General features: G+C 38.8%; 1 protein-coding gene across 4 annotated transcripts in view; it reads right to left on the minus strand.

Annotated features, from left to right (window-relative positions):
- The window catches only part of INTS2 (integrator complex subunit 2), a 337,549-nt gene that overhangs the window by 46,622 nt on the left and 277,482 nt on the right, over positions 1 to 13,445 (minus strand). For all 4 annotated transcript variants that reach the window (XM_075589643.1, XM_075589642.1, XM_075589646.1 and 1 more), the window contains 4 exons: positions 7,968 to 8,093; positions 7,661 to 7,862; positions 6,952 to 7,152; positions 6,257 to 6,364 (listed from right to left, as the gene is read on the minus strand). In XM_075589643.1, the coding sequence (XP_075445758.1) occupies positions 6,257 to 6,364; positions 6,952 to 7,152; positions 7,661 to 7,862; positions 7,968 to 8,093 (637 nt within the window). The remainder of the gene's footprint in view (positions 1 to 6,256; positions 6,365 to 6,951; positions 7,153 to 7,660; positions 7,863 to 7,967; positions 8,094 to 13,445) is intronic.

Here is a 13,445-nt window from a genome sequence, read left to right on the forward strand (position 1 = left end):
AGCCGCACGGCAGGGTCAGTAAGACGCTAGACACGGTATGAAACTTTATCTGTAGTAGACTGTAGATACAGTATACTGTAGATAGACTCTGTAATAATCCAACAGAGGATTTCCTATATGAACTTGAGAATCTCCTTGTTTTGGGACTTAAAACGCAATTTATTACTAAGGAGGAGTTTGAGTTTATACTTATCAAAAAACCTACATTACCCATTTTTTATTATTTACCTAAGTTACACAAAGATCTGTTAAATCCTCCTGGTATTATTTATTAATAAAATTATTATTTCTGGTGTCCAGTCCATCACTTCCAATTTGTCAGCATATTTAGATTTTTTTTCTTGCAAAAGTCGGTCAAGAAACTTAACACATTTTGAATATGTTGCAAGATATTGCTTAGTTGGATCAATATTATTTAGTCACATGTAATGTAACTTTACTTTACACGGTTATTGATCAGGCACATGGTTGTTTAGCAATAAAATATTTTTTGGAAAAAGAGGGTTTGTACACCAAAGCACATATTGATTTTTTAATTTCTCTTATAAAATTCACGTTAACACTTAATTACTTTCGGTTTAATGAAGAATTATTTTTTACAGATTAAGGGCACTGCCATTTGTATTAGGTTTGCGTCGAGCTATGCATTCCTTATGGGAATGTGGGAAGATCAAAACGTCTGGTCCCAGCATGAGTTCGGCGCAAACCTAGTACTATGGACACGTTTTTTGGATGATATATTTTTTATTTGGAAGGGTGATTCTAATACACTATTATCATTTTTTGATTATATTAATCTCAACACATTTAATCTTCACTTCACTTCTAAGTTTAGCACAAATAATATAGAATTTATTTACCTTATTTAGATAGAAAATGGTAATATCTGTACCAAAACTTACCATAAACCGGTAAGTTGTCTTAACTACATTGAGGCAGACATTGATTGTCATATTACAATGTTGTTTTTGTTTCCATGGGTTTAAATTGTATTATCGTTATCCATTATATGTTTTTATATGTGTTTGCAAGGATTTATAGTAACCATTTGAGTATCTGGCTTGACAATATCCCCCAAGGAGAATTGAGAAGGGTTAAGCATAATTGCACTAATAACAGCGTGTTTGAACAACAAGTTGAATTTATGCTTGACAAATAAAGAAAACTACATTAGATCAAGCATACTCTAAAATAAAAAATATTGATCAGAAAGACCTATTAAAATATAATGGAAAAAAGGTTGGATATTCTGACAATTTGCAAAATAAGATTAATGTCCCCTTCATCACTCAATATAATCCATTAGCTTCACAAATCAAAAAAGTCATTAGAATATATTGGTCCTTTGTCATAAAAGATCCCATCTTGCAGTCTAATCTTCCAACGATTCCGAAGGTGTTATTCACTAAAGCTGATACTTTTAAAAAACATGCGGCACCTAGCTGCCTCAAACCCTCCTACAAAGTCACTTCCACAGGTACATTCTTGGAAACTAAAGGCTTCTACAAAGCCTTAGGTGAAAATGTGTAAATTAGACCCCCATAGTTCTAAACAGGTTAGGAGTTTCTCATCATCTCATACAGGAATGAAATACAATATAAAACATTTTATTAATTGTGATTCATCTAATATCGCTTATCTCGTGCAGTGACCATGTAACAAACAATATATAGGGCGCACTACCAGAAAGTTGAAGTTACGCTTTGCTAAGCACATCACAAACATTCAAAAAGGATTCTTACAACACACCTTATCTAGACACTTCTGTGAACAACATAATTGTTACCCTACGGGCATTCAGTTTATCGGAATAGATAAGGTATTTGTCAGTTGGAGAGGAGGCAATAATATTAATGCCATCTCCAAGTTGGAGACCAGGTGGATCCATACAATGAAAATGCTGGTTCCACTTGGTCTCAATGCAGATATAGACCTGGGAGCATTTATGCAGTAACACAAATGTTGCCGTTTGCTGCATGCAGGTGTAAAATATGCAGGTTTGCACATGCATGGGGATGCCCTATAGTTTATATCTATTTCAATTATCAGACTGTCTTTTTAGTTATTATCTGTCTCGAAAATATTTTTTTTAATAGACATTTGTTTATATATTAATATTTAGATATGTTATATTCTTTGCTTTACATATTAATGTAGTTTATATACTTGCATTTTATGAATTTTTGTATTAAAATTGTTTGTTTAAAATTGATTGTCATATTACAATGTTGTTTTATTTTCCATGGGTTTAAATTGTATTTTCGTTATCCATTATATGTTTTTACATGTGTTTGCAAGGATTTATATTATTGGTTAGCCAATTAACCTATCGGGGTCTAGTTCCGCCTATAAATGTACTTTGCAAATTTATGTAATCATATACCCCTGATGAAGTCTTGTGTTAAGACGAAACACATAGGGTGGAGGCTTTAATATTATTATACTTTAGTCCTCATTAATCTCCAGATTGTCAGCATTGATAGTATTGGTATTATCCACGTGCACTCTACTTTTGCTGGACATTATTCCCTCATTATACCCTGTCAACGGATCTAACATCACGCTGACGTCGCCCCCGCAATCTCGCGGGACTTGGGGGACTGTGAGGAAGAGACTGGAGGCAGCTGTGGACGTGTCCGGTATAGCGCGCGGAGTCTCTGCGGTCCACGTGGAGCCAAGACAAGCCGACATACAGCACAGCAGTTAGGATAGGATCTTGTGTATCCTACATGCTTTAAAAAATCTGCTACTTTGTAAGTAACATCTATCTTTTGCGCATAAGCTCAATACAAGCTTACTTCACCATATTTTCCTCTCTCTCATTTTTTTTCCAGATACATCGTCTATTGGTTACCTTATTGTCCCTAGTCTTTTTAGTCCCTGTTACTCTGTTTTGGCTTTATTGCTTAACATTATTTGTTAAATATACAGAACCCCAATAAAGCTCATATTGAACCCCCAAAATAACCACAATATATATATATATGCGTATGGGTGTCAAAGAGGAGTTCTACTGAGCATGGCAATATATTTAAAACCAGAGACAGAACATGAAACACAGACAGAGCTCAGTGCTACATCCATTAACACAGATACTGTAAACGGTACAGTGCATATATATATATATATATATATATATATATATATATATATATATATATATATATATATATATATATATAAAGATAGCTTTTGAATAAAATGGTCTTTTAGTTTAACCCTTTGGCCAAAGTGTTGTAAGCCCTTGAGCCCCTCCAAGGCGGACCACATCTCAAGGGTCCTAACACTAAAATAAATTCTTAATAACCTGTACATTTTCCAGGAAGAATGATTTATAATAAATCTGTCAAAATTAGTTGCATATAACTTGTGTTACCATCAATTGCCTCCTCGCTCACAAGTTCCTCATATATGTCACTTGCATATTGCTGCTAACCATTTCAATATTGCTTTTTAAACACACCAGTTTTGCATTGTCCTTGAGACTATTCTGGTTATTAATAAATTCCAGTTTATATTATTCATTGTACGGAACTGGCGCTTCTTTCTTTTTTTTGGTATATATATATATATATATATATATAAATTGTGGCAAGACGGCCTCGCGGCATGGTCAGTAAGACGCTAGACACGGTATGAAACTTTAACTGTAGTGGTTTATTAGCCACAACCAAATAAACTCCAGGTGCACTGTCCCTTTAAGAAAACCAAATCATAGAAAATAAACACCTATTCCATTTAGGGAAAGCTAACTACACCATAGCTTTCGCCCTCACTAACTGCATGGCCAGCTAAGCTGGTTCCCAAGCCAAGAACATGCCCTGGCATATGGCACAGTGTAACATAGTCTCTGCATACAATAATAAGGGTTTTGCTTATCTTAGTCCTTTTTGGAGCAGTCGTTCCTGCTTCAGCACGGTCTCTCCTCCTTTCTTCCTTGGGGACCTCAGCCGAACGTTGAGTCCAGGGAAACTCCTCTGTAGGTCCTCTACACCAGCTTCTGCAGCTGGGGAGAACTTCTATCTCCCCCCCTTCTATGTGGAAAACAGTATCCTGTCTGGCAGCTTCCTATGTCTTTTAAAACACTTCCTCATTCAGACCAGGCTGATTAATTAGGCTGTAGCTGCATTAGCCATTCCAGTGAGGATTAACTCTCTGTGAGCTGGAAAAGTACACTTACTGCACTCTTCAAGCACCTAGAGATACCGGATGGTATCACATACATAATGTACATACATACATATATACATACACTGTATATGAGAAGCTCACTCTCCCAGTGTAATAAAGCTTAGATAGTTTAATAACTTCTTAAAAACTGCAATGGTTGCACTCACAAACGTCGGATAACAACAAGCATGTCTGAGTGCAATACTCAATTGTTCGTCTCCGTCACAGCAAGAAAGGCTTCACGATCAGTGACTCATCCACAGCAAGTGTGGTTGCTCCAAACTGGATACCAGAAGTGGTGCCGGTGCACCGGAAACTCAGTCCCCCGGTCGAATGGTCGCAGACCCAAGAGATCCGCCGATTAACCCCAGATGATCCTTGGATAATAGATGAGGTTGCTTCTGGTTCTGGGCTTGCGCTCTGTCAGTCTGTGCTGCTAATGCATTTGCCTTTGCTGGGGAAACGAACCGCCTTACGCGTATGTATATATATATATATATATATATATATATATATATATATATATATATATATGTAGCCAGGTACCCTCCGGTCTCCCCGAGCTTCCCGTTTCCCCCCTCCTTACCCTCAGTATGTTATGTAGGGCAAATAGAATTGCCGGTAGTTCTCGCCCCAGGGCGCCGCCATGTTAGGTGTGCGCACGCACGAGCGCAGAGTCGCGTATGCGCAGAAGCAGCGAAGGCCAGGAAGAGCCCCGAAAGGTTGCGCATGAGTGGGGCAAAGTCGCGGCGGCCATTAGAGTCGCACAGGCGCAGTGTCCTATGCGCACGCGGTCACAATGCTAATCAGACAGCTCAGAGACTACAACTCCCATGATGCTTAGGGAGAAAGCTGCCTGATGACTCACGAGAGCCAATGGAGTGGCTGGATTGCTTCTGCAGGAAGGAAAGACTACTGCCTGCTGGGAGAGGATGTCAGGAGTAAAGACCAGGAACCTGAGGGAGCAGGTTAGGTCCACGGAGCAGTGCTCCAGGGGCAAGGCCAGCGGTATACCCCCAGGGCCCAGTTAGTCCCCTGAGACACTGTAGATAATTGACTGTTTGGTGTAGGGAACTGCCTTAAGACAGGGACTCCTTCACTTTAACTCATAGAGAGAGAGAGATATCGCAGGACAGTGCCTGACTGTCAGTACAGCGTGTAGCTGAAAGAGGATCTGACTCCATAGCAGAGACTATTGGAAAAGGGATCATCCGGCTGGGGATCCCTCCCCTGGGGAGTCAGCGTGTGTATCCAGTTCTGCAGAGAGCAGAGCAGCGCACTGTGGGATCACGTTGCGGAGCGGCTGATCATTCAAGGATTATCCTGGTTAGGACAATAACCAGGAAGGTAGTATATTAAGTGCACCAACGGGCCCCAACACAGGGAAGCGCTATCTCCCACATTCACATTAACTTTATAGCTGGTGGACACTCAGAGGTTATGTGCCCTGGCACATTGATACACCAAGGACAAAAGGGTGATGCAAGGACTGATACGTGATGTGATGCCATGATTGACATGTGGGGTGATACTCTGATGTTTTGATGTAATGATGTTATGCATTGATAAGTTGCCTAAGTGATAGTACATGCTCAGTAAATACTGTTTCATTCCATTGTGTGTATTTACTGTATGATAAGTCTGATAAGGGAACACTCCCACCACGTTGGGATCCCTCATCAGTGGAGGTGCTGCACCGAGTGTAAGTACACCCCAGGCTCCCAGTGGCGGAGGTTCAGGCCTCTTGTTAGCCTCACAGGTGACAGCAGTACCAGTAGTTATAGTACCCTAGGGGTACACCCGCTACATACATACATACATATATATATTATTAGGTGGCATTCCCGGCACATCTAGTTAGTGTGCTGATCCAATAAAGTATCCCCACTATTTGCTGCAGTGCATGGGAGATCCCCCCTGATGCTAGGGAAGAAGTGTTGACGAAAAACTGAGAACCATGTGTGTAGGTATACAGCAATAAGTAAAACAGATTTATATTTCGTTCATGTTTAACCTATTCAGTGCTGGGTATCTACAGCACTAAAGCGATTTAAAGGGTGGAATTGATTAAAACTTTAAAAGTTACCTGCTTTTCTAGTTCAGGCTGAGCTATGAGCTCTGGGATAAAATCCAAACAGATGTGCATTGATGGAATTCCAGCAACAGTCAGTGGCAACAATTGGCATGGGTAGCCCTGTGTCAATAAAAAGGCAAGAAGATAAACAATTACTTACAAATCTATTTATCACATATAATAAGCATTACATTTCACTTACAGTAATTTAAAAATAACATAGTCCTCACCATTGAGGCAAATATAAGACAGTTTGATGAGTGTCCTGAAGGTAATAATATACTTTTATTTTTTTATTTTAAACTGCCAAACACTTTTTGGAAATGTAATCGTTAACAATCTTTAAGTGAGGCATAGCTAGAATTATCTCTAAATAGGCTTTTGCCTCAACACTGTGGATTGTCCACTAAAGTGACTAAAGAAAGTGGAGGCCAACAGAAACCTAGTATCATTAGTTAGTAATAATTTATGCAAAGAATATAATGCTATGGAACATATCATAAATGCAATAAATATTTCCTTTAACAGTGTGCTATGCAATTAATGGACTATAGACACTGGAGCCAACACACTTGTCTAATTTACGACCCACAATGCCTCATTGAGTTTGTATCATATAGTGTATCAATATTGTAATACAACTTTGGTGTTTGAGGCTTGTGCTACTTTTGCAGAGCACATATTTAAATGCCAATAGTGAAACATACCTGAAAATGCACCAGTTTAGCAATATTGGGGTCAGCGATGAACATCTGATGCAGCAAACAGCAGATGAGGCACTGCACCTCTCTGAGGTTACACAGCAGACTCTCTTCTCCTTCCACCTGCTGAGAAGCTGCAGAGTCCTGATCTCTCTCCTCCTCTGTAGGAAGGCAAATCTCTAACAAGATCTGTACAGCAGCACTATCCTAACAGAAAACAAGAATATGGCATGTTAATGACCAGGGGAACACAACATGTTACAGTTTAACTCCTACTACAATACGTTGTTGGATAATTTATAGGAAAGAAAAAATAATAATACTGACAAGACAATAACATGATAGCCTAGTGCTTCTTACTATAACAGCAGCATATGCACAAGATAGAAATCAATGCACAAACTGAGAACTTCACTCAAAAGTCTTTATTTGTGGTCTACTAACACCTTTGAAACGTGCAGCTATACTCCATTGTTATTTTATGATAAAAGTCAAAGAGGCATAGGACTCCTTAGTGTTCAACTGTATTCAACTGTTGTCAAATGTATATATAGGCATGAACACAAGTTACTGTTAACCTATTTACAAATGATCTGAACACAAATACTCACACTAACGGTATCTAACAATGCCCCTCGCTAAGAAAGTTTAAATATTTTTCAAGCATTAGGTACCTCCCGGTTAACCCATGTGGTTGCATGATGAAGAGGCCCACCTGAGCAGCAAGGAGTGCATTTTTCAGTTCTTCTCTAGTGACCTCCATAGCTTCTCCCTGGCCTGCTAAACCCACTAGATTATTCGGTGATGGCTTAATATCCTGATCTGCTGTCTCCTTGAGGTAAGAGTTCAAGTAAGCCTTGGAAGCCAAGAGGTAGCCATTCAGCATGTGCAGAGTGATATCCATCTGTGGGGGGCACCTGGCAACACACATATAAATATATATTAATGTCAGTGTCCCTAGTTATTCATAAGCATGCTGCAGGATTGGACAGTCCCTCAGAATGATGCATGCGAATACTTACCTCTGAATTCTTGCATCACATCTTAGTACAATTAGAGGGTCAATCATCAGATCATTTTGTGTGTACTTATGCTGCCGAACTAACTTCAGTGAAGGCTGTAGTGCATTCACAGTCATCATCCACAATCTGGTGGGTGGGAAGAACAACAGAGCTCTTAGCAGCTGAATGCTAACCCAAAACATCACTGCATACTTATTCACGTGAATGGTAATAATCGTGGTGCAAATAAACTTAACAGGCCATACAATTCTGTCTCTTAGTTACTAGGTTAATTTTTACTGTTTCACTCTTATATATGTATCAAAACTGTTCTTTTAAATCAGGTATTCCCAAATAGGCGTTTGTGATAAGACTACAGGGGTTTGCCCACTCAAAATGTAATGGTGGATCCCAGGTGTTTCTGACCCTGTGCAGAGACTACACACTTGGCAAGTCCCCAAAATGAACCTTTGCGTGTGTGGTATAGCAGTTAATTACAGCAGGGGTTTCCAAATTCACTCCCCACAATGCTTTGCATCCACTGCAGCAGGGCATTGTGGAGTGTGACTTTGGAAGCTCCCACAGTAATTGACTATTATTTGACTCATGATTGGGGCTTTTTAAAGCGTGTGTTCCCCTTTGACAAAGGGCTAAGCCCGAAAAACGTCAGAGTGAACTACTCTGCTCTATTTTTGTGATGTCTCTCTTAGTCACTTAATAAATTGGATTTGTTATTACTGGTGTGCCGTTTTCGCTTACATCATACCCTGCCTATATGAGGCTACCTTCTCCTGTTATCTACTATCAAGCTGGATGCACGCCAAAAAGAAACAGATGAGCTTTATTTTTAACCTGCATTGGATGCATGCTCTGTTGAGCCTCCACTAACAGTGAGTTATCCCTGGATTTCTATTGTTCTAGATAGATTTGTATAGCCTTTATGCTCTAAGTGGTTCATCTAAGTGTGGTGGTGAAAAGGGGTGCACTTTACCGTTGGGTTGTTGTGTCCCCCCCAGTACTCCATAAATCCCACTTTAGATTAGCCTATCATTCAAGGCGACTACTATATACTGAGCTACATGCACTCAATGCTACGAATACTATCTATGCTCATTATACTTGAGCAATATACATCAAAATATATCATAATACTCCAAGGATCAATACAATTTGCTCACTCATTAAAGGTACATTAAGAAGATTTTATGGCATTACCTACCTGTGAAATGTTTTCTGTTGCATCGATAAATGGACTATATGTCTACCTATATACTAAGCTCAGGACACTATACTACCTGGGATATGTTCAAACTGTTTTGTTAGCAAAAGCCTGATGATTAGACATAAGATATATTAACTAGGAGTTCACAGAACAAATATTTTCTGGCAGGGGTTACTCAATCTAAAAAAAAGGTTGGGAACTACTGCTATAAAAAATAAGTTGTTACAAATTAAGAATTTGGTTGAAGACAAAAAACAAGTAAAAAAAAAATCCCACCAAGTTTAAGATCACCTACAAAGTTATTTTTCTTAACTTCGAGACTCTTCACTCGTCTGTTATGTTGTTGCTCGTCTCATGCGCGCTTATAAGGGTCTGCTTTCCACAACTGATGCGTTCTCTTGCCTTAACCTTTTTTCCCGTGCTACCCCATACCTGTTTAACTCGCTCACTCTGTATATGCCATGCAGCTTCACACCTACCAACCATTGCGGCCAAGCACTGCCATCTACTGCACTTACTCCCCCACCTGCTGTCTGAAAGTCTCCCAACATACCACTTGGATTGTAAACTCTCTGGGGCAGGGATTTCATTTACTGCACTTATTGTATTATATTTCCCTGTATTGTAAGGTCTCTTTTGTAAATGGCCGAGTACACTGTGAGCGCCAAAAAAATAATGAAGTTCTGCAATGTCACCACCCAGGAGGGGCAGACATCATCCAAACATTGCTCATACTGAGCCATAAAAAACATGTAAAACATAAATGAAAAAGTTGAATCAAATAACGAAAAATAAAATCAACAAAAATAAATGTTACCATAAGGAACATGAATGAGAGAGATTAGATCTGTTCATGCATAATGAAAAGCCTCAGAACAGATGGGGTATACCAATAATATATTTATATAATATCTCTATTAGATATTTATGAGATATACAATAACCATTAATTTTATACATTTCTAAAATGCTGTAAAAAATTACTGAGCAATATGGACTGTATTAGTATGGATTGAATAAACAAGTATGGGTACTTAAACATGTGTGTGTACACACAAAGTGTAGTGTAAAATTACAAAGTAATATAAGGTATATCTATCTATTTCAACATATACATGTTGAAACTTTTCATTATATATTGGTAGCACTGATTTATAGAACATTGTTCTTTTATCTCTCTATTATAATACCTAAAGCAACTGTTCAAACCCCAATTCTAATACAGGAAAATATGAGTCAAGCAAAATTTCCAGACTCCAATATGATAAAAAATAATGAAAATGAAATAAGTAAAGAAAGTATGGAAGCAGAGCATTTGCCAAAGGCATGATTAAATTTTTTGCATGAAGCTGCAAGCCAGCACACTTTGAACCTGTGTGATTATGGAGGTACCGTGTTAATGGATGCAGCACTGAGCTCTGTCTGTGTTTTATGTTCTGTCTCTGATTTTAAATATATATTGCCATGCTCAGTAGCACTCCTCTCTGACACCTATACGCATATATATATATATATATATATATATATAATATATATATATATATATATATATATATATATATATAGTGGTTGACAAATCACCAAAAAATCTACTCGCCACACAAAAAAATCTACTCGCCACCTAGTACCAAACGTGTGCTGCTTGGGCCAATATTTACTCGCCCGGGGGTTAAATCCACTCGCCCGGGGCGAGCAAATGTATAGTTTTGTCGAACACTGTATATATATATATATATATATATATATATGTATATATATATATATATGGAACACACAATAGATGCCGCAATCAAATCACCCTTGTGTGATTAAATAATCAGTTAACCAGAGGTCAAGGTAAAAGGTAACCCTCTGGTGGTGCTACCGACCCAAAGGAATAATATGACTAAAAAGGAGGGAGAGTAGGGTCAAGAAGGTGCACTCAAATGCTGAATTATGAAAAATAGAAATGGACTTTATTAACAAAGAGTATAAAAAACACAAAAGACAGACCCACACAAATCACATGTCAGATCGCTATGCGACACAACGTAAAAACATCAAAGAGGTACAATTGGTCTGATAAGAGCCAAAGCAGGGTAACAATATATCATTACAAAGATAACATAACAGAACTAGGGGAAAAATATTTCTCCCCAAGTAATGTTTACTGAGATCAGCCGATCCAGAACAAGAGTAGCAATGAATATAAATGGTAAGTAGATACAGACCACAAGAAAAAGATTGGATATATATTGTAGTAAATATACATAAACCTCTTAATGATGATGAGAGATAGTTAGGCACATAGCTAGAAATACATAAAGTTGTGACCCTTAAATGTGCTGTAAATCAGCTGAATAAAGTGATGCCCAAATTGAGCTGCACATGTAAGATAAGTAGCAGCAGTGGTAGATCTATAAAGTGCACTGGTAGCGCTCATATAAAGTCCCCTGAGATACAGAGCTCAAAAATAATGAGCAGTGGTGGTGTGTGAATAACACAGGGACATAGAGCACTGCTGTGTGTGGTGTGCACAAAGCACTGAGGAAATCCAGTGATAAATACCAGCGTTACTCAGTCAGGCAGCAGGAGAATCAGATGATAAAGACCAAAGTCTTGCAGTGGGACATCAGCAGTAAAACGGAGGAAAGTCTCACGCAGTATGGTAAGGCACACGGGTCACAGGATGGAGGGGTGCTGTCACAGCTCTGCTCCTACGGCCGTTTCGCCAAAAAGGCTTCTTCCGGGACTTTATATGAGCGCTACCAGTGCACTTTATAGATCTAACTGCTGCTACTTATCTTACATGTGCAGCTCAATTTGGGCATCACTTTATTCAGCTGATTTACAGCCCATTTAAGGGTCACAACTTTATGTATTTCTAGCTATGTGCCTAACTATCTCTCATCATCATTAAGAGGTTTATGTATATTTACTACAATATATATCCAATCTTTTTCTTGTGGTCTGTATCTACTTACCATTTATATTCATTGCTACTCTTGTTCTGGATCGGCCGATCTCAGTAAACATTACTTGGGGAGAAATATTTTTCCCCTAGTTCTGTTATGTTATATTTGTAATGATATATTGTTACCCTGCTTTGGCTCTTATCAGACCAATTGTACCTCTTTGATGTTTTTACGTTGTGTCGCATAGCGATCTGACATGTGATTTGTGTGGGTCTGTCTTTTGTGTTTTTTATACTCTTTGTTAATAAAGTCCATTTCTATTTTTCATAATTCAGCATTTGAGTGCACCTTTTTGACCCTACTCTCCCTCCTTTTTAGTAATATATATATATATATATTGTGGTTTGTAGACGGACGTTCACAGAGGTACACAATTGGAGTCGTTATAATGTGAAATTATAATAGGCTTTATTGTGCCTTTTCCTTTTCATCAGGAAATTATCCAAACACAGGGGGGAACAAAGCTTCTATTCACTTGGGAGTATTTCTAGTGAAATCCTTGCAATTAGTTCACATCTCCATTAGTTAAGCATTTCTCCCATACCAAACACATAGCATGAAAATAAGCAGATATAAGCAGTCTCTTAATAATGAAAGTCTTATCTGTTTATCAGCTGTAGAGTAAGCTTCTCTGCTCTCCTGGAACCGCACCCGTGCGTGCACAGAAAAATATCAGCATCCAGGTTTAGAAGTCTTATTGGGTGTCTTTCAATCAGCTCTGCTGTGTGGCTGGCAGAGCTCAAGACATTGTGGTGTCTCCAAAGGTCAGCTCTCAGTCAGAGCTAAGGAGTCAGTCACTTCCTGTCTCAAAGGCAGGCTTTTTGTAAACATTCTAATCAGGCAGGTGGTGTTTAGTAATTAACTACCACACTGCTAGATTAAAGGAACATTACTGAACAGGGATAAGTCCCCTGTTACATGGTTGTTTTGGGGGTTCAATATGAGCTTATTGGGGTTCTGTATGTTTTGCAGTTCTGTTCAGCTGGTCCTGGCTGATTTGGAGGGTGGCTCCTCCTTCCCAGTTTTGAAGCTCACTCCCTCCCACTTTTACAAAAAAATTTCATTAGGCAGTAATATATTAATACAGTTTATATGGTTACATACATATTTTGGCCTAATACAGATTTTTCTTTTGTTTACACCTTTCTTCCCTTGTGTTGCAAGCGGGGGAAGAAACAGAAAGAGAGAGGGGGGGGATAGAGAGAGGAGTGGAGGGGGGGGGAGTCCCGTCTGACTCAGTTTCCCGGGGGGGGGTGGGGGGCGGGGGGATATTTTGGTCTTTGTCTCCTCTATCGGTAAGGGCCATTTTATTCTACCATTCGT

Source organism: Ascaphus truei, chromosome 3, assembly GCF_040206685.1.
Source record: "Ascaphus truei isolate aAscTru1 chromosome 3, aAscTru1.hap1, whole genome shotgun sequence".
Taxonomy (NCBI): domain Eukaryota; kingdom Metazoa; phylum Chordata; class Amphibia; order Anura; family Ascaphidae; genus Ascaphus; species Ascaphus truei.